Source organism: Homalodisca vitripennis, chromosome 5 (genome assembly GCF_021130785.1).
Source record: "Homalodisca vitripennis isolate AUS2020 chromosome 5, UT_GWSS_2.1, whole genome shotgun sequence".
NCBI lineage: Eukaryota > Metazoa > Arthropoda > Insecta > Hemiptera > Cicadellidae > Homalodisca > Homalodisca vitripennis.
The window spans coordinates 147,954,854-147,980,839 of record NC_060211.1 but is presented as its reverse complement, the minus strand read 5'-3'; the positions used below and the strand labels follow the sequence as shown (position 1 = coordinate 147,980,839).

Here is a 25,986-nt window from a genome sequence, read left to right as displayed (position 1 = left end):
AACCTAAAAATGTATTAAAATTAATATGATAGTTAAATGCCTTTAAATTTTAAATCAGATTTTTGTTTAACATTTCATAATATAACATATCCACTAATAAAACTCAAATTAAAAATCACTGAAACAATGTGGAAGTGTATGAACTATAATGATATACATACTCAAAGTATCAGCAAATAACATCAACGCAAAACCAACAACACGCTCCACGTAGCATAGCCTTGCATTCTTGAAGTCCCATGTATTGATTGGTAATTTGTGCATGTATATATACGAATAGCCATATCATAACAGGATTGTGCTCAGAATATGCTGAGTACATTAAAGCGCAATCCTGAGCAGAAGACTCATTTCCATAGATCTCAAAACTCTAAAGTATAAGTTGAATGGTTTTATTAGACATATTCATTACTCACACATTGAAAGTGTACGTTTGATAGGACAAGATTGTTTCGTAATGACAAAGTTTTAGAGATATCAACAAATTTATCATAGTATACAACATTATGTTTTTAAATCCAATTAAATAGTTTTGTTGTATAATATTATCACAGGAACAACCACTCAGAACTCGACTCATCTTACCTTCAATGCTATACACATATTAACTCAAGCTGGTGACCCAATTCTGGTTATTTCAGTTATAACAACTTTTAATTATATATAAATATATATTATGTAAACATTACGTGTACAGCAGAAACAGCCAAATCTGAAAAACTGATTCATAAAAAGTAAAGGCCAGAGTGTATTAGTGTATAGCATATTTGACTGGCAAGTGAGTTACAATTTTATATTACATTAGGATGTTGCCACTTACACAAATTAAATTGTTTAACTATTTGATTTATATACTGTTTTACAAAATTACCTGTAAATTAAACAATGAATTCTGCTAAAAGATTTTAAAATTTTAGTTTTAAAAATTGAGCGTTCACTTAAAGATAAATAACACACACACAACTAAAAAAATTGGAACAGCCATTTTGTTTTACCATTTTATTGGTAATTATTCAAATATGACTAGTAAGTCTTTTAACAAGTATGTAAAAAGACTTGTAATTAAGTACCTTTTTATTTATTTTAATAAAAAATTTTATAATACTTTTAACACAAATATTGTAAGCAACCTTTATATTTTATTTACACTAAAATTAATACTAAAAGCATTAAAATTATTTGAAAATGAAGAAAAATTGAAGATAAATTAGATGCAATTGAAATTAGTGCAGGTTCATCATCAGTATTATGAGTGGAAAATTTATAATGTTGACTAAGTATTATTACTTAATCAGCCTTATCACTCGACCAATTTCACGTTTGTCTGTTGGTAGAATACCTTGACAACAAATTGATCTATAGATTTGAAATTTTGCACGAATCTTCATTTTACAAGATTGAATTCGAAGATAGGATGACTACCATCTGGTTAGGACAAACTCAACAGTCTAAGCTAGTCTGTTTTGCGATACATGGTCTAGCGTACTCCTATCTCATGTAATAGTCTAGCGTACTCCTATCTCAGGTAATAGCCTGAACACATTTAGACTTTCACACTGATCTATCCACCTACCAATGGTCACCAGCTTTGAGTGTTAACTTTATTTACATTTCAAGACTCAACTGACAAAAATAATGTTCACCAAACTCCCTAACTAATGAATTGCTATAAATAATTATCTAAAAGAAATAATCTCATCCAGGTCCTTGGTCAGGCCCTAGGCTGTCGCTCTGTACTTGGTCAGCAAGTCCTGCGTCTTCTCTATCACAGTGTAGATGTACGGCCGCTCCATTGGGTTCACTTTGAGCATTAGAGATATCAGCTGGTGCATCTCCTATAATCATTTCAAGTAAATATAACAACAATAATAAGATATTACAGTAGAAAAGGAGATTTTTAATAGTAAGGAACAGTTCCAGAAAAATCAGTTTTTGGTGAAAACTTTTAGTCTAACTAGTTACCATAGATATTGTTATACTGTCCCTTACCAGTATATAGTATACCGAGTGTTCCACAAAGAGGTTTGAACATTTGAATTTATATTACTTGCCCATTTATGCACCGAACATTTTTAAACTCTACACAATTCATTAAATAGGTTTTTAAAATATTCTGTAAGCATTTCAGGTCTCCAGCAATTATTGAAACAAAATGGTGGCATTTAAAAAAATTACACTTTAATAGCAGTAAAAAAAAAACAGTATTTTTGGTTTTGTAAAATTATTCATTGTCATATTCTAGAGAAATAAAGCATTTCAATCAGAAAATTAGAACATAGTCTATTAAAAATCCTACAATACAGTCCACAATTATTCGTACTGTAATCCATCCACAGCAACACACTGATAACAACGCTTAACAAATGAAATGAATGGTAAGCTCTTACAAAGAAATTCTGCGGTATCCTGAGAAGTTCCTTTTCAATTGATTGTTTTAATTTCTCATCATTATTAAAGCTACGAGTGTAAACTTGTTCCTTTAAGTAACCTCATAGAAAGAAATCACACACAGTTAAATCTGGAGATCGGGGTGGCCAATCTAAAAAATCACTTCCAACGGCCATAAGAGTAATCGCTTGACAGGATTTTCTAAATAAAAAGGAGCACCATCTTGTTGGAAGATTGCTTGATCCATTTCTGAAACCGTAAAATGAGACAAGTCTTGTTCATTTAAAACCTGTTCATACCTATTCCCAGTCATTGTAATCAAATCAAATCAGGTAATTCAAGAAATGAATTTTTATAGGAAGTAAAATGGTAACATTTTCAATGTCTCCATTTAGTTTCTACAATTGTTAAGGAGCTTTAATTTTCACAGAATATATTTAAAACCTACTTTATTAATTGTGTAGAGTTTAAAAATGTTCTGTGCATAACTGGGGTAGTAATATAAAATCAAACGTTTAAACCTCTTCATGGGACACTCTGTATATGTAGTACTGATATTTTAACACAATATTTAATATTGTTAATAAACTATACGTAATATTTGAAATATATAATTATAATGAAGCAAATTGAAGTAGAACTGACCCAACAAAACAGTGTCTAGATCTTGCAATAAATATATTTGAGGTGAATCAACCTCTGATTCTACCAACGTTCATACGTTTTGATTCTAAGTATTAGTTCTAATCTGGCCCACAGTATTACAATATATTGTGTTATTTACTAATAACAAAATAAAATCTCTAATATGCGGGTTACATCTTGGGTTATAGCACAAAACTGAACTGACAAATTTTTAGTATTAATTTAACCAATAAAAATGTATCACTTAGTTTGACGTGAATAAACATAGTAGAAGCTGCCACTGTAGTTGTAGTTTCATTTCTCCAATTGGGCTAGATACAATTTCAATTTGAAGTCGAAAAAAGTAATTGTTATTTCTTCAGTCTAACTGTAACTTAATTTTTTGTCATGTAAACTTGCTTTATCATAATACAGTAGGGATGTGATTATCCAGAATGCAGTTATCCATATTTCTGGATTATCAGAATTACATTATTAAATTAAAAATTTCCTTAGTCAAGTTGATATTTGGATACATTTTATAAACAGAAAGTTATTCAACTACAACTTATTTGCTAGGAGCACAGACAGTATGATTCAAAAGTTTCAGAAACTCTTTTTTTATAGTTAGTAAGCCATCTTCTGCAAATAAAACAAACTAATCTCAGAGTGCACATTTTTTCAATGGAATGTTAAAAAAGTAATTATTTAAGATGACTTAATTATGACTTAAAGAAAGTTTTCAAATACACCTTCATAAATACACGTGTGTGCCCTTGGTACACCTCCTGTGCAAAGACATTTACAGGTCATATTAAAAGGTTTAAGTGAATGTTATGCAAAATGTCGTCCATCACTTTGTTGCACATTTCTTTCTACGACTATGAGTCTTCAGTTCAAGAGTAAAGGAGGAACATTTACCATATTCAAAGTGGTGAATAATCATTTTCAAGTGTTATAATTAATAATAGAAATGTTAATATTTTAAGCCCAATTTTATTGTATACATAATTTTATTATAAAATATATTACACTGTATTCAGTCAATTACTATATCTGATATTAGTTAAGAAAAAAATGTCTTTTAGAGCCTGGGAATGGAAGAACTAATTCTATCGCCAATCTAGAAAAATTGTTTTCCTGCCTCTTGCTGACTTCAAAATAGCATTATATTAACCCTCCCAGTGCAATTATCACACTGTGTAATTGGTTGGTTTCAATCAAATAACAACCAAATGACTGTTTAATAAATTTGTAGTTTTGTATCTATATAACAACATAGGAAAGATTCATCATTTTCTAGACAAAACTGGAAGTACAATTTCAAAGATTATGTAGCAGTAATGACAAAAATTACCTTAAGTGATCATGACATATCTTTTGCTCTATATTATATTTCAGATAATAATATACAAATGTCCATATAATTTGTATTGTAACATATATTTAGCTTTTGTGTTCTCACATTTTATCTAAATTGGTTTGAAAATGGTTTATTTCGAAATGGTCAATGCACTTGTCATTGTAGTCTACCTACATTTACAGTATAAAATTGTTTTTACATTTTGGTTAATAGAATATGGTTGTTGTGTCTGTCCTATTCAGTTTACTTTTTGTTCTAAATAAAAGTTCATGTTTTCTTACTTAAATTTAAATACATTTGTACATTATTGAATTTTAATTACTATATTTGGAAAATGTTTAAACTTCAGTATTATAAAACAACATTAGCTAACAAGTTGACTGTGGCAGATCTCTTAGAGTGTAGTGACTTAATAGAAATACTTAGTAAACAGCAGAAGTTAAGTTGTAAGTTATTAATATTGGTTTTTATCTGTGTTTTTAGTAATTACTATGACTTTTGACAATAAAGATGAAAACTAAACGTGTAGATGAAATTTTCCTTGAAGCCCTTAAAGTTACACACAACTTCAAAATTAGTACAAATTACGTGCCATGAAAGTATTTTATTCGTGTTAACATTATTTACAAAATTCTTGTAACATGTGCATGGCCACTTATCGGGCTAGCAATGGCACTTTTAGCAATTAAAAAAAAATGCTATCCTTCAACTGGTTCTAAGTGTTTGAACTGGAATGCAGACTCTAACAAAATGTATTCTAGGTGTAAGGAAAAGTTTGCCTGTACTGAATTAGTTATGTTTTTTACTCAACTGACATATACAAGAAGCTGAAAATGTTACATTGCGAATAAGTAAGTTTGAACCTTGGATTGTTAATAAAAGACAAAAGTACCTACATCTGTTTTGTAGACTTGAGAGTTCCAGGTTTTGTTTTTTATGTTGTGACAATATGTAGGGTTTAAAATCTTAGGATTAAAAAGACGAGGAAACTGTTCAAAAAGTGCTTATTTTAGCAGCTTTTTATGTAAGAAGTTATCATACATTCATTGGTGTATCTTGTCTGCCAACTTGTCATGAAAACAAATTCATTTCTCCCCGCCAAAGCAGGTCTCTTTCTATCATTTCTCTTCTTACACTACTCACAAGACATTTCTATTGTCCATGATACTGCACCATTACAATAACCTTCGTCACAAATAAAACACTTATCACTCTACACATCATGACAGCACCATCATATTACATTACTACACAAACAATGACACTGCACTACAACAGAAATACGGTGATGGGAACAAATACAAGTGAGTACTGACTAAAGTAGCAGTGAGACACGTGAGTCAACGGAACAACACGTAGAGTCTTCACGACCTACTTGCCGTGGTGACCCCCTCCCCATCACATAACTGTAGGCCTACACAACACCTGCTAGAGGGACACGCAAAAAAACAAATTTTGCACATTTAATGTATGTACAACATACGCCTAAATGAATACTAATTGAAACAATTTGCTGAATAAATTGCAGGTTTTGATTTTACACTTATTTTCTTATATTCAATGCGTCTATTGTTAATATAGGTCTTACAACAATTAATTTAAAGACATAAATATTGTAGAAAGTTTTATGCTATTTATTTTACTAAAGGGTCCTGTTTCGGCTAAATTCTAATATGCAAAGTAATAAGCTAAAAACTGGACCTAATTACGGTTTTTAGTGTATTAAAAAATATTTTATACAGTAGAGTCCCGCCGATCCGAACCCCGCCAATCCGAAAATCCGCCTAATCCGAACACGGCTAGGAGAAAATATAAAATTGCTAAAAAGGCAGGAAAATAAATTAAAAACCAGTTATTATAGTAAAACGTAAGTTTTATTTCTCAAAGCATTTACTTACTGACATATAGAAACTGAAATTACATTTGAAACGTTAGATGATACATACATTGTACGGAATTTATACTGTTAATAAATGAAACATAGTACTGTACTGTACTGTATTTATAAATGTACAAACCCCTACGCAAGGCTTAGCAAATAATTTGTACTTTAACATGGACACAATAAGGGATAAAAACGTAAAACAAAACACTGCAAAACCCAACACTTTCTTAAGACCTAAAGTCAGTGATCTTTCTTTTGACGCAACACACTAAAACGACTGGACGATGCAATTGTTTCGCCAACGCCGAATGAACATTACGTCATTGGGAGTAGCAGCGGCATGTTGCTCGACGTAGCGTAGAGCGAGGTCAAAGGCACTTGCAGCTGCGCTGTGTGGAAACAATATCGGTAGTTTGGGCGTCTCCCTCATCCTCACTGCTACATGAGTCATCAGCTGGGACTCCTTGCACCTGTGCCACGATGTCTTCGTCTGTGTACTCCTCGAAGCCTTTGTCATCTACAGCCGTCCACTCATTCAACACACTCCTTCTCTACATTTTCGCATCCCGGTATTTTTTTTACAAGAGGAAGAAGTTCGCATTCATTTTACCGGTGGAACAACCTCTTCAACAAACTGCAGATCAGGCCAAAGATTTTTCCAAGATTTCTGCAGAGCTCCTACGCTTGTGTTTCTCCCAAGCCTCTGCCACCCAGAAAATTACATCTTTGATCGTGATTTTCTTAAGCTTTTGGAGAATTGTGAGGTCTTCATTTTCCTCAAGCAGGCTTCGGAGCAGCTTTTTCCGATTAATTTTGCTTCAACGCTTGTAGAACTCCTTGGTCCATTGGTTGTATGATCGAAGTAACGTTCGGTGGTAGAAAAATGGCTTTATATCACCAATAACCAGCTCTAAGTCATCCGGATGGGACGGAGAGTTATCTATGAGTAACAACGCTCTATCAGGCAGTCCATTTTCTTCATTGTAGGCTCTCACGTTGGGCACAAATTGTTTCTCAAACCATTTCTTGAAACAAAGCACGATCCATCCAAGCTTTCTTTTGGTTTTTATAGTAAACCGGCAGAGCGTTCATATTCATGTTTTTAAAACATCGAGGTTTTTTGGATTTTACCGATAACCATCAAAGGTATCTTATTGGTGGCGGAAGCGTTGCTGCATGCTAATACGGTTAGTCGTTGCTTATCCATTTTAAATCCTGGAGCGGAACTTTTTCTTCTCTTGAAGCTAGGCTCTTTGTTGGCAACGCTTTGACATTTAGCCCCGTTTCATCAGCGTTGTACACTTGCTGGGGTGAGTAGGAGGATGTAATTTCTTTGAACTCCTGAAGATACTCTGCGGCTGCGTTTGCTGTCTGCAGACATCTTTTCGCCAGTTACAGTCCAGTTGCCTGATACCGTGCCTTTTTTTTCCCACCGATCTAAAAAAACCGCAACTAGCCGAAAATGACGGATCGCCTCCCATAAGGATTTTAGTAGAAGCGCCTTTTCTTTAATAAGAGGGCCGGTAATGGGAATGCCTTTTTGTCTCTCTTGAGAAAACCACAAGTAAAGTGCTTCATCGAGTTTGTCATACGATGACACAGTAGTAGTTTGACGTTTTTCTAGAGTGTTTTCACTTGTAACAGAGCAAAATTGTTTCGATTTTTGCCCCGCTTCTTTTTCCAGTCACTGATCGTCGCTTTACCGACACCAAATTCAATTGAAAGTTGAGTAGCACTTTCACCATTGTCTAGTCTTTTGAGAACTTCGAGTTTTTCTTTTAACGTACACGAGTTGTGTTTACGTTTACTAGCCATAATGATATCGGATATACGCACAGAGCAGAGCAAAGAACAAACAAAACTGCAAACCACAAAACTACAGAATACACAGTAAGAGCACGTGTTGCGCGTATGGAAGATTGCACTAAACTGTCGTCTCGCCACTCGTCACCGGGGTGGGTGGTGGAGGGGATAGGGTGAGGTAGTGGCAGTCCCAATAGTAGTTTGCGCGCCACACTGTTTCAAGGTCACCGACCAACTCGCCCCGCCCACCACAGACAGGTGGCTTCTACTAGATTCATTACGCACAAACAATGGCACTCAGTTTCGACCACGCGATGTTACCGTACAAAGACAGGAAGCTGTAATATTATTATTACGTTTAATACGTACTTACTATTGTTTATTGCATTTTGATTATTGTATGCATTTAATTGTTTTAAAAACCACGTAAATTGCACTTGAAAGTTGATAAATGGTACTATTTAACAAAAATCCGCCTAGTCCGAATTTCCGTCAATCCGAACAAGGTTCGGTCCCAATTAGTTCGGATTGGCGGGACTCTACTGTATTTGAAGACATAACTTTTGTTTGAAAACATCAAATAAGTGTTCAGCAACCACGAAAACGCAAAACAACAAACATTACGCTAGAACTTACCACTTCAACTCCTTTTTAAGTCCTTTTTTCCTTACAAATATTTATTTACCTCTCTGGGAATCGAACCTGTGACCTCTCGGTTAGAGAGACGTAGCCTTATCCCTAACTACGGTGGAGTTAAATTTTACTGGGCTGGATAAATATTTTCGTTATAGATATTCACACCTATTTTTACTGTGATAAATTTGTTCCCCTTTCACTTACAAGAACATAGAAATGGTTAAATCTGTTAGATACCAAGAAAAATGCATTAGTGTGTCTTGCATCTGTCTGACCAAAGTTTTAAACATTTTAATTTGTAACTAGATTAATAAGCAGCTGCTCCTTCTTTCCTTAAAATTTAAATTGAAACCAAGGCCAACACGAACATATTAGGTACAACTAAAGGGGTAGTTACTACTATGATTCATGCCAAACCTAAATATAACTGAAAAGTATTCAAGCACTACCAAATTCTTTTTATTTACTTCACTCATTGTAACAAGACCTAACATCGCACCATCTCTGGCATTATACTGTTAAATATGTAAAGGCTGGTGGATAATTTTTATTTTGAAGTCTCACTAATGTCTAAAGACAAGAAGATTAAAGCTCAAGAAAACAATTTTATTCATACATTTTATGAATAGACAACAAGAATTTACAGTAGTTTGAATAAATATAACTTAATAATAATACTATAATTGTTTATAATAAAATAAAACTATATTCACAAATAAACTTTCCTTTATATTACTTTTTTTAAATAAAATTCCGTATAAAAGCCTCAGGCCATAGTGTTTTTAATACAAATGCTGATTTAAAATATATCTTATCAACTACAGTAAACAATGATAAGTACCTCTTTATGACTTTTAAACTAATTTTCTTCAGACCATTTAAGTGCACATGTTACTGATAACTTTCAAGATTCAAGATTCAAGATATTTTATTGTCATTAAGCAATTTACATGCAATAGACAAAGTCATAGCAGCAATATTTAACCGTTTACCCTAAAACAATAGTATATTTAAAAGCATAAATAAATAATTAATTAAAATTCATAACTAAAACTTAATAAATAAACATGACACATACAAACTAAGTATAAATAGTAAATAAAAATTATAAAATAATTAAAAAATCAGGGTATTAATATCACATGTTAAATATTCGTCAACAGAGTAGAAAGCATTCATTTTTAACCATTTACCTAACACTAACTTAAATCTATTCATTTCTACACTAAAAGCTTTCTGAGGTAGTTTATTAAATAATTTAATCTTCATGAAGATGTGGCTACTTTTTGATTTTTTTAACCTTACTGAAACTTGATTAAGTAAGTAGTTATTCCTTGTATTGAGGGTATGAATATCTTGCCTAAATTTAAAATGGTACAAATTTTCCATAACACTAACTAAACAAGAATAAATATACATACTAGGAAATGTAATTATTTGAAGTTCTTTAAAAATGGGCAAACATGACTCTCTTTCTGGTATAGATTTAATTGTCCTTAGAGCTTTCTTTTGCCAAATAAAAATTCTATCTGCATGACTGCTATTACCCCAAAGTGTAATTCCATACAGAGATGAGAATTAAAAAAGGCATAGTAGGCTGTAATCAACATGGACAAGTTAACAAAATGTTTTAGTTTTCTTAACAGGTAGATAACCCTAGATAACTTTTTACAGATACTATTAATATGTGAGCTCCAACTTAACCTGCTGTCCAGATGAATGCCAAGTAATTTAACAGGCTTACTACTTTGAACTACTTCCCAATTCAGAGAGAAAATTATTTTTTCAGTTTTACTATTATTTACCATCAATCCATTTGATTTAAACCATTCCAGAGCCATACCCATAGAATTATTTTGTTTAGTTATCAAATTATCTAAAGTTCACAGTTTAAAAGTGTTGTATCATCCGCATATAATACAGTTGGACTTGGCATGTTAAATGATAAATCGTTCATAGCAACTATAAAAAGGAAAGGTCCTAATACTGATCCTTGTGGAACTCCTTTCTCTGTAATTTTAAAATCTGATTTTTCATTATTTATTGTTACCATTTGTTTTCTTCCACTTAAATATGATTTTATTAAATTGATTTCTTTATTTTTAATTCCATAGTTTTGTAATTTATCAATGAGTAGGATATGTGAAATACAATCGAATGCTTTTGTTAAGTCAATCAAGGTAGCAGAGGAGATTAGTTTATTTTCAAAGTTTTCTAATACCTTTTCTACAATATTTTCTAGAGCCTTGATTGTGTTAAGACCTTTTATAAATCCAAATTGTTCTTTGCAAATGTACTCGTTTTCATAAAAATAATCATTTAGTTGCTCTTTGATGCACCATTCAAATATTTTACTAAAAATAGGAATAAGAGAAATCGGCCGGTAACTTCAGGGGTTACATTTTTCACCCTTTTTATACACTGGAACAATTTTTGTTATTTTTAAGCTTTGGGGAAAAATTCCTTCATCCAAAATTCTGTTAAAAAGTAGAAGGAGTGGTTCAATAATTAGATTGATTATTTCTTTTACTATTTTGTTAGAAAATCCATAGAAATCCTCACTCTTTGATGTACTCAGTGCTGAAACACATTTTAATATATTGCCTTCGGTAATTCTCTTCCAGGTAAAAGGTCTAATCTCTCTATTACAATTCATTAAGTATTTGTTTAAATAATAATCTGCTTCATCACTTGACATTCCTTGAGTCAGTGTTGCAACAGAGCCTACAAAGTACTCATTAAAATCATTGGCTTTTATATTAATATCAGAATATTCTTTTTTATTGTTGGACTCAGACCTAATTATATTTCAAGCTGCCTTGCATCTATTACTTGAATTTTTTATATAGTTTTCGTTAAACTTTCTTTTCTCTTCATCTACTTTTTGTTTATACTTTTTTTATATTCTTTATATATATTTCTACATACATTTTCATTGGCCGAACCTTTACTTTGTTTGAATCGTTCATACAGTATCATTACCAGATCCCTAAATTTGTTTAACTCTGATGTGAACCATTTTCTATTTGACGTTTTATGCTTTTTACTATTCAGTTCTCTCATTTTACAGTTTTCTTCCAAAGAGGTTGTCAGTAAATAATAAAAGTGCTCAAATGCTTGTTCAATGTTTTAAAATGAAATTAATTGTAGCCAGTTTTTTTGAGATAACATTTCTCTTAAATTCATAATTGATTGCGGCCTTATATTTCTGACAAGTATCAAAGAGCTTGTCTGGTTGTCTTCTTGTCCCTGTTCATGAAAAGTAGCAAAGACACCAGCATGGTCTGAAAGGTTTGGTTCTACCACCTCGCATTCTACAATATTCTTGTCAAGATTAGTAATAATATTATCTAGACATGCCTTTTCTCTAGTCTCTGTCTGGTTTAAACAAAATAAATCAAATGAGCGAAGCAAATTTAAAAAATGTTCTGTTTCAATTGAAAAGTTGATTATATTTATATTAAAATCATTTGTTAATATCACTTTTAAATTCCTAAACTTATCATTCAAAAACACAAGACATTTCTTTGATAGGAGTTCATGGGTGAAAATAGTAGTAAAACAAGAAAATAATACTACAAGGAAAAAAGATACATTTCAATTATTACAATTTGTTTAATTAATAAATTTTGATAGAAAACATCTCACAAGTAATCATACACAATAAACAATTTTTAATTCTGTTGTGAAATACTTATGTCAAGAACAAAAAAGATAAATGTTTGTGGTAGTGTATTTAGCATAAAAAAGTAAAATAGCATGAAAACTATGTTAAGATATATTTGTAGTTCAATAATGACAGATTCAAGATGAAACCTAAAAATATGAATTATGTCAAAATAAATGATTTACTCTCAAGAGATGATTGGTGTGGTTCGATATCAATACCTAAAGAAATGTAAAAAATAGTTGGGAGATATGGAAGGAAGTGGTATTTATAATACCTAGAGGGTATATTCCAAATCTAATTGTTAAAAAGTTACATTTCTTTAACCTACATCATCTTACTGGCCTTGAGCCTACTTATGCAAGCTGTGTTTTGTCCTCAAACACGCAATAGCGTACAAGCAGACATGAGATACAATAGTCTACGACAATTGTTTTAAACAATTGGCATGATAAAATTCTTAAATTAAATAAGTATAGAGATGATTTATGAATAATTAAAACTGCATTACTTATTTCCTAACTCAACATGTTACTAAGCTACATTCAATGTTACGAAATTTAATAAATATTTTTTGTTTAAGAAATATTTGAACCCTGTGAGCATATTGATACAATTTACATTTTATGGAGACATACAGATACATTAGAGTTAAAATAAAACATAGTTAAAATAAAATTGTATGTTGATATTTAATTTATAATGCAAATATACACATTGTTTTTACTCTGTCATTATATATTAAATGTGCTCCTGTGTGTAAAAGATAATTTTAACTACCTCTCTAATCATAGTAATATCCATAGTTACTATACACGTAATAGAAATAACCTAGTAATAACAAAATTTAATATTTCAAGCACCCAATCCAGTTTTAAGTATCAAGGAATTAAACTGTACAATGCATTGCCTTCAGATATAAAAGAATTAAGTAGAACTAATTTTAAGAACTGTGTAAAAAAATTGTTACTCAAATCTTGCCTGTACAGTGTCAATGATTTTTATAACGTATTAAGAGAAAATTTAGAATAGACTATTTTAGCCTAATTATTTGACGTTGTTATATGTATGTACATTACATCTTGACAATAAATGATTTGATTATCCTGATTGCAGAATTCTATGATACCGATTTTAGAAATTTTATAATATTGGGAAGCAAGACGAGCAGAATAAAAACTATATATATATATATATATATATATATATATATATATATAAAAGACATATACAAGATATAGATTAATAATTAAAAATAACCTTAATCACAAGACCTAAGTAACACTGTCTCAAATTGACTTAAAGAGTAACAATAGCAAAATAAAATAGATATCACCTTAAAAGGTTAAATTATATATTCAGTAACGAAATGTGTGCTGAAGATTACCTCAGGGTAAGGAGTAATTTCCGGGAATGTGACATTGGCACTGATAACAGCCAGGGCTACAGAGTCTCCTCGCTCATAGACTGCATCAAAAGGAGATTTGTAGTAACACATGGCATATAGGACACAGCCCAGCGACTGTAACAAACCACTCTTGTATTAGCACATGGCTAACAGGACACAGCCCAATGACTGTAATAGACCACACTTGCAGTACGACATGGCATACAGGACACAGCCCAGCGACTATAACAAACCACACTTGTATTAGTACATGGCTACCAGGACACAGCCCAACGACCGTAATAGACCACACTTGCAGTAGCACATGGCATACAGGACACAGCCCAGCGACTATAACAAACCACACTTGTATTAGTACATGGCTACCAGGACACAGCCCAACGACCGTAATAGACCACACTTGCAGTAGCACATGGCATACAGGACATAGCCCAGCGACTGCAACAGGCCACATTTGTAGTAGCACATCGTATATGGATATTGTTTCAAGTCAGCCTATTAAAATGATTTTAGTAAAAACTGAAAATTAGAGGTAGATGCAGGCACAAGTATATATGACAAACTGACAAAAAGCTGGTAACGACCGACTGGTGGGAAACACCTGCTTTATCTTTTGAAATAACAAAGAGAAGTGACGGTTTAGTAGAAGTTGAATATTTATTCATTTAAATCAATATCTTGAGAAGGATCTTACAGGATTTCAGCTCTATTAAATAATATTTGCCACTAGGGACAAATAAATATTGAACATCCAATAGAACCAATGTTGGGAATTTTCAGCAATACCACCATCAAATAATTCAAAGTCGAGTCTGAATACACAGCAGCTGCCTCCTGCTCCTGGACAGCACTGCATTACTTTCAACCCTTTCTATGAAATCTGCAATATATCCACACTACTGTGCTCTATATAAACTAGACTCACCCAAATATCCGTGCGCTGATCTATCATACAGTAGCTTTCTACATGAAACAGTTCTGGTGCTCTGTAAGGCATGGAACAACGTTCGCTAGCCAAGTCCTGCAGCTGCTGCGCTTCGCTGCCTCCTGCAACCTTAACTCCCGCTGGGGCAACTGAGCCTGCAAGATATCATTCTTTTAGATCACTTAATCTCAATCTCTGTCTAAGAAAGTTTCTAGAAATTTTATTAAGGCAAGCTAGAAAAAACTTATACTTTTACAAATTTGCAACTGTTATTAAGGATCCAACAGGACCTTCTTAAAATCATGTTGTTGTCTGTCCTTCTGTGTGATAATCCTAGATAGAAAGATCTAGAGACGTGCAACATAGGTCTTTCCTAGTCCAAAAAAAACCATACTGGTTTTAGTGTCACAAGTTAAAAGAGTAGTCTGTTCGTTTGTGCGTCTTTATGTGTGATAACTCTTGACAACCTTAGAGCCCTTTTATGCATGCGTTTTTGTACGGACGATAAAAAAACGCATGTTTTTAAATACATTGGACCATATGAGCGACTTTATGCACTGTCGTCCGTTTTTACAGCTCTTGCGTTTGACGTTCGTTTCTAAAACATGTCGCAGTGTTTTAGAAACGGACGTCAAACGCAGGGACGGACGTTTGCTCAAAGTACACGGTAGTATATGGCCGCATTTATGCAGACGCACGTCAAACGCGCGTTCCCCACTCCAAGTAATTTTATTAATTATTGCCACCTTAAATCTCTATAAAATAATAATATTATTGTGGTAGCACTGCTACCCCCACCATCAATCTTTTGCATACGCACGACAGAAAATTCAAGACGCACAATATAAAACTGAAACGCACATTACAAAATTTATGGTCCGTTTTTTTAACGTCCGTACGAAAACGCATGCATAAAAGGGCTCTTAGATGTGATAAAAAGGTGCTAGGAAATTGGTACATTGATTTATCTTGGTCCAAGGAAGAACCTTATTGGTTCTAGGGTCAAAAGGTTAAATGGCAGTCCGTCGATCTGTTAATCCATCTATGTAATAACTCTTTCATTACGTTCTGTCAGGTCCTTCGATACTTTATTTTATCAGTTTATTACATATGTTATCTGACAATTTAAATCAAGCTTAACTATCAGAGACTATAATGTTTTTATCTTGGTCTGCACATGTACAGCATACGCACTATTAACCCTTTGGGTGCCAAGGGCCGATATTATCGGCTCACTATATTTAACCAAAGCGTGCCGAAAGCCGATATTTTCGGCCCGTTACGTTTAACCGAAGTGTGCCGAGAGCCGATGTTTTCGGCCCATTACGTTTAACCGAAGTGTGCCGCGGGCCGATATTTTCGGCTTTGCGATTATATTATTGTTTTAAATCAAATAGTAAGCGAATGTTCATAACAGATACATCAAACGAAAGGGGAAGAGTTACTTAACAAATTAATATATAATTTGTCGGACAGGATATATATATATATATAACGGTCCAGGACAGTATGTGTCAAGTGCACCCGGGGTTGCCACCTTGACTGTCTCCCCCGCCACGAGTGTAAATAGACTGAACGTTTATGTAACAATGTATATATTTTATATAGAGAAATTTCTTTTCATAGTTTTTTATAGACTTAGTAACATTTTTCAATAGGCCTATGCTATAGACTATAGGCACTAAAAAATAGTGAGTGATTGAAGATTGGACTTTTTATAAATAGGCTATTTGTCATGATTTTATTTTTTGTGAACATGCATTAGGGTCCTAACCAATGTTTTTCAACCATCTCAATGCTAGTTTAATAATATAGTTTTGTTTAGAAAAGTCCTTACAATAACATGCCCTTACATTACATTGTCAATATTTTAGCATTTTAGTCCAAATGAAAAGTTTTATTAAAAATCTTATAAAACTTTTATTTCTCAATATTTCTTTCTGAAATTTTCTATATTGGTTCATAATTATACATACTAATGTAAAATGTAACATATGTTTACATAAATAGTAAAATAATATAAGTTTTCTAATTAAAAAAAAAAATAAATAAAATTTTTTTTATTAATTTTTTTTTAGTTTACTTATTTATATTTTTGGATATTATCGTAAAACTTTGTTATTACATAACAGTATATTTCATAACCTACAAAACAAAACAAAAATTGTCCATTTATCAGTATTAGGATAGGAGTTATACAATTTTTAGTCTAACATAACAAAATAGCTGTTTTGTGCTTGGCACACTTGGCTGTTATAGGCCATTTACCACTGGCACTCAGGAAACACCCACAGCTCACATGCATGGCATTACTCAAGACGAATCTTGAAATTTGCTTGGCATCCAAAGGGTTAAATCTCTTGAGTGCTACAGAAAATGATTCTAATGAGCAATGAGATGATCTCGTTACAGTTTACAGTACATCATACAGAAATCATTAGACTTGATTAGTTAATAATGAATGCATGTACTCACTTGTTGGGTACATACTGTATGTGGATACACTGTCTAGTTTTTTACAAAAAATTCATAATTACAAACCACTCCAAAATTTAAGAGACAAAATAAAAACCAAACTTTTATATTATTGTTACTAATTTATAGGAAAATCAGTAGGCTTACCTTGAAAACTACCTTCTGGGGTCCACTGATTGAAAAAAACACATAAAGTGTACATTTTTTCACATGATTAGACATTTTTGATTACTCTGTAATCTTTCTCAACCAGTATACAGCATTCACTAAACTTTAATATTAATCTCTTCAGGACAGGAGTGATGAATGCGCCATAAGCATGTTACAGTCAGTATGAATGATATCACTTATGTATTACATTGTTTTGGGTAAATTCAGCAAGCATAAATCATCAGTATATATGCCAATTGAATCCTAGTCAGTTTCTATGGTACTTTACCCATTATTTAGCAGATTACTGTACTATTTTTGATACCATATGAAAACAATTTTCATAACATTCAATACATTTAGCATTTACAATGAAAACAAAATACAATTACCCAAACAAAGTTTGGAACTTAGGAGTGTCGTCCTCCTATCTTAAGCTGGGCTTGAAGTTTAAATTTTATCTTCAACAAACAAAATTGTAGCCTGTAGTATTACACGGCAATTAATTAAAGGTTATTAGACTAACAAATATTTTTAAAAATAAATTAACATCTATAGCCAAGTGATTGTTTGCATTGCAGGGTCAAAGCCCATATGTTCTGAAATGTGTCACTTACCAAGGTCCATGATGACAGGTGAATTGTCCACATCTAAGAGGATGTTGGCAGTCTTGAGGTCCCGGTGAGCAAGAGGCGTGGGTTCTGCCTCGTGGAAGGCTCTCACTGCCTCACACACCTGCAGGAATATCCTCAGCACTTCAGTGGTCTCTAGATGCTGCCGTCTACTCTGTCTCCGCTCCAGCTCCCCCGCCAGCGTTCCTTTCTGCAAACAGGCAAATTTGTTATTCCAGCTCTCTGTTGAATAGATACAAGGACTTATTTCGTTGAATAATATTAGCCTGGTAGGCTGTACACATCCAATACCACTTTTGTAAAAGGCAAAATTATAAGTACTATTAAAGCGTACAGTTAAAATAAATAGTAATACAAATTAACAAAGCAATAAATTTAATATTGAGAATTAATAAAATTGTAATGCAGAATAATCATTTATCTGAGTTCTGATTTACAAACATTAAATAGATGAGTTAATTACACAATAAAACATTGTTGCTGATTATATATTACGCTAGCATTTGATCCTATATAAAAATAATACTTGAAGTATTCAAAGAAAATGTTTCAGAACTTTTTAATAAATAGGTTATTGACTTAGAAAATATGAACGAAAAAAAGAATGTGCTTTCTTCACACTGTGTGTTTGAGTCTAATGCAGGTAAAGAAAAATAGAAATTTTATCAAGTTTAAAATGAGATATAATTGTATAGAGAATCTACTAAAGTTTCATTAAACAGAGTTATGCCAACATACATAACAGCTAACATATACAGGACTAGGAGTATGATTTTATCAATATCTGCCACTTGATAATAGAATTGTATCCGTATGAGTAAATTCATACCATATCTTAAGAAATGTTTAAAATATGCTATTACAATTAACAAGCATATACCAGTTAAAAGTAAAAAATAGACAATATTCTTTATTGAAATGATCTTGGAGAACAGTACATTGCGCGTTAGTGTGATAATAAAATATATTTATTTATTATAGTGAACATCTTCTTTTACGGTTAATATATTCTTTTTCACTGTAGAAGGGTCTTGCTTGCAGCCACTGTCTCAGCATCCTCTTGAAGTGCTGTTGAAGCTCTTTACAGGATGATGATCCTTTATTTTTTTCAAAAAGACTTAAATGATGAAGTGGTAGCGTTAAGCTAGAGATGTAGATCTCTCTGTGTGATTGCATGGAGGATTACTCCTCGGATATAAAGAGATACAACAGCGAGGATGTTGAAACTTTAATATAGAAACTTTGAAACCTGCAGATAAAGAAGAACCTGTATATGACAAAGAAAAAAAGAAGAAAATTATTTCCTGACGAAAACAAGGACACTAGCATTGAACAAACATTTCCTCGAGAGAGATTCAGCACTGGGGTATTTGTTGCAATAGTTGGCAAACTTACAGTGGAACTAGACAAAAGAAGAGAGACTCATATAAATCTTGAGATAAGATTTAAGATCTTCCGGAATTTGCAAGACAACAATTCCAAAGAGGTGGCATGTAAAGCTAAACTGTTAGGCGAAAGATATTGATGTAAAATATCTTTCCAGGACTTTGTCCAGGAATATAACCGTTTTACACAATACATGATTTTGGACATTACAAAGATAAAAGAAATGTATACCTACATAAAATTAAACCGATTAGAGAGCACTTTCCTCAATTTGGAAGTTGCCCTCAGAATATATCTAACCCTACTTGTGACAAACTGCACAGAACAATAAAGCTTTTCAGCTTTCAAAAATCAGAAATTAGATCGTCGATGGTTGATAAAAAGCTTAATCGTTTATTGTTGATGTGCAACCAAAAATGACATTACTTTGAAATTAGACTACAAAAACATTATTGACGACTTTGCAACATGACAAACCAGAAAAAAAATGCTATTATATGAGTCTATAGTGTATGGGAAATTAGTTCTAACAGACCAAAAATAATTTAAAGAAAACTAATTTAGACAAATAATGTAAATATTGTAAATACAACCGAATGATAAAAAAGGGAGGGTGGATGGTCCATAAGGTACGTCACCCACATTCCTATCGGACTATTAGTTCTGCCTACGGCGCTGGCAGGGGCAAAAACGAGCCTGGTAGCAGCAGTAAAATCTCACATGTACGGTTGTGGGTACTCATGTTATAATATCAGGAGTAACAACTTCTAACATATAGAGTTATAGGTACTCATATTATTGTAGAAGCAGTAACAACACTGTAAAGTTAGAATTATGGCTACTCACAGCATAGTATGGCAGCAGTAACAACACCTCACTGGTGCAGGTGTGTATACTCACAGTATAGTTGCAGCAGTAACATCTCACACATATAGTTGTGGGTATTCATATTATAATATCAGGAGTAACAACATCTAACATATAGAGTTATAGGTACTCATATTATTGTACAAGCAGTAACAACACTGTAAAGTTAGAATTATGGCTACTCACAGCAAAGTATGGCAGCAATAACAACACCTCACTGGTGCAGGTGTGTATACTCACAGTATAGTTGCAGCAGTAACATCTCACACGTATAGTTGTGGGCATTCATATTATAATATCAGGAGTAACAACATCTAACATATAGAGTTATACTTAGGTACTCATATTATTGTAGAAGCAGTAACAACACTGTAAAGTTAGAATTATGGCTACTCACAGCATAGTATGGCAGCAGTAACAACACCTCACTGGTGGAATTGACCACAGGATCAGGAGTACCTTCATAGCAGGAGTCTAAACATTTGATTATGTTAGGGTGGTCAAACTGCTTGTGGTAGGCTATCTCCTCCATGGCTAACTTCTGATCTTCTACGCTATGACATACAATCTTCTTCACAGCATATCTCTTTCTAGTTCGTGTATTTTCAACAAGTAACACCACGCTGAAGCCTCTGATAACAAGTGGTTAATTGCTTTTCAACACCTTACTTTTGAATGAACTCTACTTATATGTATATCATTTACATCTGTATAATTAGCTCAAATTCTAAATGATCAATTTTTTTAACTTTTATATAATTGTTACATCACACTACACAAAATTTGTAATAAATTTGAATTGGACATTATTGTAAAAGTGTAAGGTGTATTATGGCTCTCCCAATATTTCTTAGCTTACAGAATATTGTCAGTTTCCATTCAAACAAGTAAAAAAAAGTACTCTTGAGTATTTTCAGAAATCCGACTTTTCATAGGAGAAACCAAAAGAATCACGAGTGAATTGGCTGATTTTCCAAGAGTAAGATTGTGGGTGGATTTGGACTGGGGTGACAAGAGGAAAAGAATGAGGAAAACGTGACCATGGGAGTGCTTTTGCTCCAGAATTTGTAAAAAATGCCCAAAACAAAATTATTTTAAAATCAGCCTACTGTTCGCTTGAGTCTCACATTTCTTACTCAATAGCCTAAATCTGTGGGGAGCTAATGAAACAAATTTACTGGAATTTTGTTTGGCAATTCCTTGTATTATCAGTTTATCTCAATTGTCACATTGAAGGCTATTTTTAAGCAATTAAACATTTTAACTATAACCGGCTTTTATACAATTCATTAGAAACATATGTTTACATGAAGTGTCACACCTAACTACATACACCAACCATAGCTTGATAAAACATCAAATTTAGAGATAGTTTTCCTGACAGTCACAGACTCATAACCCATATACCTCCTACTGGAATCAAGATAAACCAGGCTCTCTCATTAGAAATAGGATCCCAGAATTGAAGTCACTCAAAAATGAATTGAAACTTTTTTCTACACAGTTTTTATTCCTTGGTATATTTTAAAGGAAAAATAACCAATCATGACCCTCCTTAGCCTAGATTTTACAGTAAGCGGCCTACACTCGTTATTCAATCGCTATTATTGAATGGTTCGATTGTTTTTATCTGAAAGAATAATTCGATATTACAATTGTTTTAATTTAGTTGCATACGATTTGAACTTATTAGTTATAGTAATTTTAATATTAACAATAAACAGCAATAAGTAACAAATATTTGTAAACTTTGAAAATAGCGATGAATATGAGGAAAATATGTGAGATATTTCTCACAAGTGACTTTTTAAGTGGCTTCAACATTAGGATTTGGCTCCTGGTAACCCATGGGGAGAATTCTTGGGTAGGGTACGATAAGCGGACCCGGTTTTTTATATCGAAGAATGTAATGATCGATACCTAATATTCGCATCTCAAATCCTACGCTATCAATCGATATAAGAGTATCGATAGTCCTCAATAACAATCATATGTTTTGAATTAAAATATGAATTTAATATTTACAGTGATCAAACAAATTATTATAACCAAAATTAGGAAAACCAAAGACGACCATATTTGCTCCTCTTAGTTACAGTTGTTTCTTTCCCACAAATTTCATATAATTGGTTTTTCGGTACGAGTCCACCATGTTGAAGTCACGAAAAACATGGGTACTTTGGGATTATATCGACCACACCAATATGAAGAACATAAAAATAAAAATTTATAGAAACAAACATGATAGGACGAAAAAACAACTGTTTAATTAATTACAAACTTACAAGCATTTCCAGGTATTGTGATCGGTATTGTTGTCACTGTTATCTTGTCTTTCTCGAGAATCCCGATTACGGCAGGCCGCACGGCATCACATGATTTGCATGGTACATAATTGCCTTTCCATTACAATTCAATTTATATTTCTGATCAGCCCCTCTAGAATTTGATATTTTACTGATAGGTACTATCTCGAGGGATGTTTTTCTTTCGTCGACATCAGCGCGGGCTTCGGCAGCACCAAAGGCTGATGGCCGGAGGCACTCGCATTTTGGTTGGCGGAGTGTGATCAAGAATAAAAACAAGTTTTGAGTGTTTTTTCAATAAAGAGTTTAGTTTTAGTTTGGTAATGTTTGTTTTTGTTGAATTTTTGTGTTTGGAGAAATGTAGAGGTAAAACACGGAAGTACAACAAAGCGATGCACCAGCTGAACGGGCGGCGAGACTCTGCAATCACGTTATCTACTAGACCGCTCGACTTTGACCTCTGTCTGAGGATGGGGAGGGGTTTGCGATAAGACAATTCCTGTTTTATATTGATGAAATATTGTTCTACGCTAATCTAGTAATCAGTAGAAGCAACATGTCAAATAACGATTCATGTCTGGGTGTGATCGGTATAATCCCAAAGTACCAAAACATGTCTTATCATCTTTCAAAGCAATGTTGTGTAGTTTTTTTTTTTTAAATTGACTGCCATTTTTAATAATCAAATGTTACTTATATAAAATTTAAATATTACATTACGAGTATTATTTTAAAGTGTTTACGGCTGTTTATATAGATTACTTAAGTTAATGGTTTAAAATAATTCATCAGTATCGATTGATTATATCGATGGTTATGATTAAGTAATATTGTTTGCCAATTTCGATATAAAAAAACCGGGTCCGCTTATCGTACCATACCCGAATTCTTTCCTCCATTTCACAAAAGTGGTTACTCGTAGATATCAAGGTGGGCAAGTTGTAATATTGCAAAATTTCTTTGATATCTAAGTCTAGGCCATAGTTGGTTTTGTTATGTTATTGTTAAATTTATGTTTTAAAATTGTAATTTACGAGATTCACCTTGTTATGGTTATTTATAACTCTTATTGTATATAATTTTTACATATCGAAGTGGGATAGTATATCGGATTGTTCGATAACAGCAATCGAATAACGAGTGTAGGCCGCTTATTAAAGTCTCCCGAAATAAGATGATAATAGTTTTTTTCAAAATTTAAGAGCAAGATTTTTTTAAGCTGAAGCAACATTTCAAGGTTGGAATCCTTTGACAAGGCCGTTAGATGTATGTGTAAAGATTTCAAGCTTGGGGTTGCAAATTTAAATGAAAATAAATTATTTCCTGGATTCTGAATTCAGTGTTAATTTATTTCTATCATATAAATAAATTACTTTGTATGACATCAATGCATGTGATAAATATAATCAAACTCTTTCCAACACCATAATAATCCAAGATTAAAAAAAAAGGTATCAATTTACAATAACGTGACCATGGAAAGGTATGTTCATTTTTTTCCCCTGAAAACTACAATTTTTCCTGAAAACAATAGTGAAGAAAAAATTCGTCGGCAACGAAAATCAAAGGAGTTACGATTTTTTGAAAACTCTGTTTTTGACAGTATCTCTGGCAATTTTACTGAAATGATGCTGACAAGTACGTTAATTCTGTCAACGATGCCTGCCCGCTGCGCAGTGCTGCGCACTGCTTGCTCTTTTAGAAAAAAAAAACAGTAGCAGTCGTGGGACTGCCGATAGAAGTGAAAACGGAACTATTAAGTTGAGAGTAATTAAAAACTATATGCAAAAATTATATGAAATTTTTTATGTTTTATTTATTAGTTAGGCTACATATGATGGGTTAAACGAATCATGAACAAAATATAAATACAAAGTGGTTGAAAAATAATTAATATACAATTATCTTAACAATATCTTAATAAAAAAGTACTGTAAGTATTAAAGAATATTATTTTAATGAAAAAAAGTTCAATGCAATCATTATACTTGTTGTAATTGCTCAATATTAATAGTTAGTTAAACATAGAATACAAGTGAGTAAACACCGAGTGATCAACAGTGAGTTGAACACCGTTGTAAATAATACAGTTATTGCTACGGATAAAGTATATAATTGCAATAACAATTATACCCACAATATTTTTAAAACTAATAAATTAGTTAAATTAACTTGGTTCTTTCGTAAAGGTATTTTTATTGCACAATAAACTAATTTATTGAGTTAATACGGTATCAGTGAGCCAATGCGCCAACTACAGTTCCGGCAGAAACGTTCACTCATCACTTCATACGCTACTACAGGCTAAACTAAACTTCCAATAAAAAAATGATAAATTACAAAAAGAATATTCATCTATTTTCACACAACTTTCTCGCTGACAAATTTTGTCTGACCAAAAAATAAAAAAAATCCTCGCTTACTACTTTTTTCTTGTCATTGTAAACGCTATGTAAAATGTAAACAATAATCAAAATTATTTCGAAAATTTTTTAATATTTAAAAATGTAACCAATATTAAGAGCTTTAATTTGACGCATCTTACAGAATTGTACGACATTGGCTTCACTTTTAAATCGCGAGAGAAAGCCGTAAAGGTCACTGATTTTCGCAGTCTGTTTTCATACTCCGCCGGGACAGTTTTAACACAGCGAGACTGACTTTTTCATGCAGGTTAGTAGTCCGCGGCCAAGTCTACGGTTAAAAAACACACAGCGAGACTGACTTTTTCATGCAGGTTAGTATCATTAGCATGTCGGTGACGCGAACCGAGGATTTTACCCTCTACCAAAACGCTCAACGCGCCTAAAGAAGTTTTCACTTCAAAAAATTAACTCGAGCTTGCAAAAGTCGAATCCCAGATCACGTGATGCCCCTGATCCTTAACCCTCCAAGTGTTGTTCGACAAAATTTTGTTGGTTATTTTCCATTTTTAACGCAATAATGCCCGAAAGGCATCAATATAATACAATAATATACTTTCCCCCCAGTTTATATGCACCTGTGATAATAATACTTGGCTATAAATGCCCAACCCATGAAAAAAAGTCCATTTTTCATGGTCACGGTATTGTAAATAAATACCAAAAAAAATACCATCAAGGATAAATATTAAGACTAGACTATGAACTTTCTAACATGTATTTATCATTCATACTTACCCTTCCCCCAAGGATTCAACAACATAAAATTTCTGGGAATTTATTGTGATTACTTCTTTAGTGCACAAACATCCCATTCTCATTATAAGACTTAGTCCTATCGTATTCATGTCTATCACAAAGGTTTCTTCTTTATCAAAATTTTAACAATTTTAGATTACTACATTCCATCCATGTCATACTACTATTAACATCTCCAACTAAACACCGACACCAACAGACGAAACGAGTGCAAGCAAATGACTATGACAGATCGTTCCTTATGACTAATTGACAAATTGAACCGACTGAACTGAAAACTGAAGTAAGC

The 25,986-nt window shown here is 32.7% G+C and overlaps 1 protein-coding gene across 1 annotated transcript; it reads right to left on the bottom strand.

The window, feature by feature from the left end:
* Positions 1-489: 489 nt before the first annotated feature.
* On the bottom strand, positions 490-25,986 carry LOC124363004 (serine/threonine-protein kinase 16-like). The gene is made up of 6 exons (XM_046818043.1): positions 25,677-25,986; positions 20,607-20,841; positions 17,942-18,146; positions 14,700-14,854; positions 13,754-13,888; positions 490-1,835 (listed from the first exon to the last, which is right to left on the bottom strand). The coding sequence occupies exons 1-6, from the start codon at positions 25,784-25,786 to the stop codon at positions 1,719-1,721; spliced, it is 957 nt and encodes a 318-aa protein (XP_046673999.1). The 5' UTR covers positions 25,787-25,986; the 3' UTR covers positions 490-1,718.

Bases quoted from the DNA above. Each gene is read 5' to 3' on its own strand.
- LOC124363004 (XM_046818043.1), bottom strand. From the start codon at position 25,786: ATGAATACGATAGGACTAAGTCTTATAATGAGAATGGGATGTTTGTGC. The intron at 20,842-25,676 runs GTAAGTATGAAT...ACTTGTTATCAG, and splicing joins GTTGAATCCTTGGGGGAAGG to AGGCTTCAGCGTGGTGTTAC. The intron at 1,836-13,753 runs GTAATCTTCAGC...AAATGATTATAG, and splicing joins AAATTACTCCTTACCCTGAG to GAGATGCACCAGCTGATATC.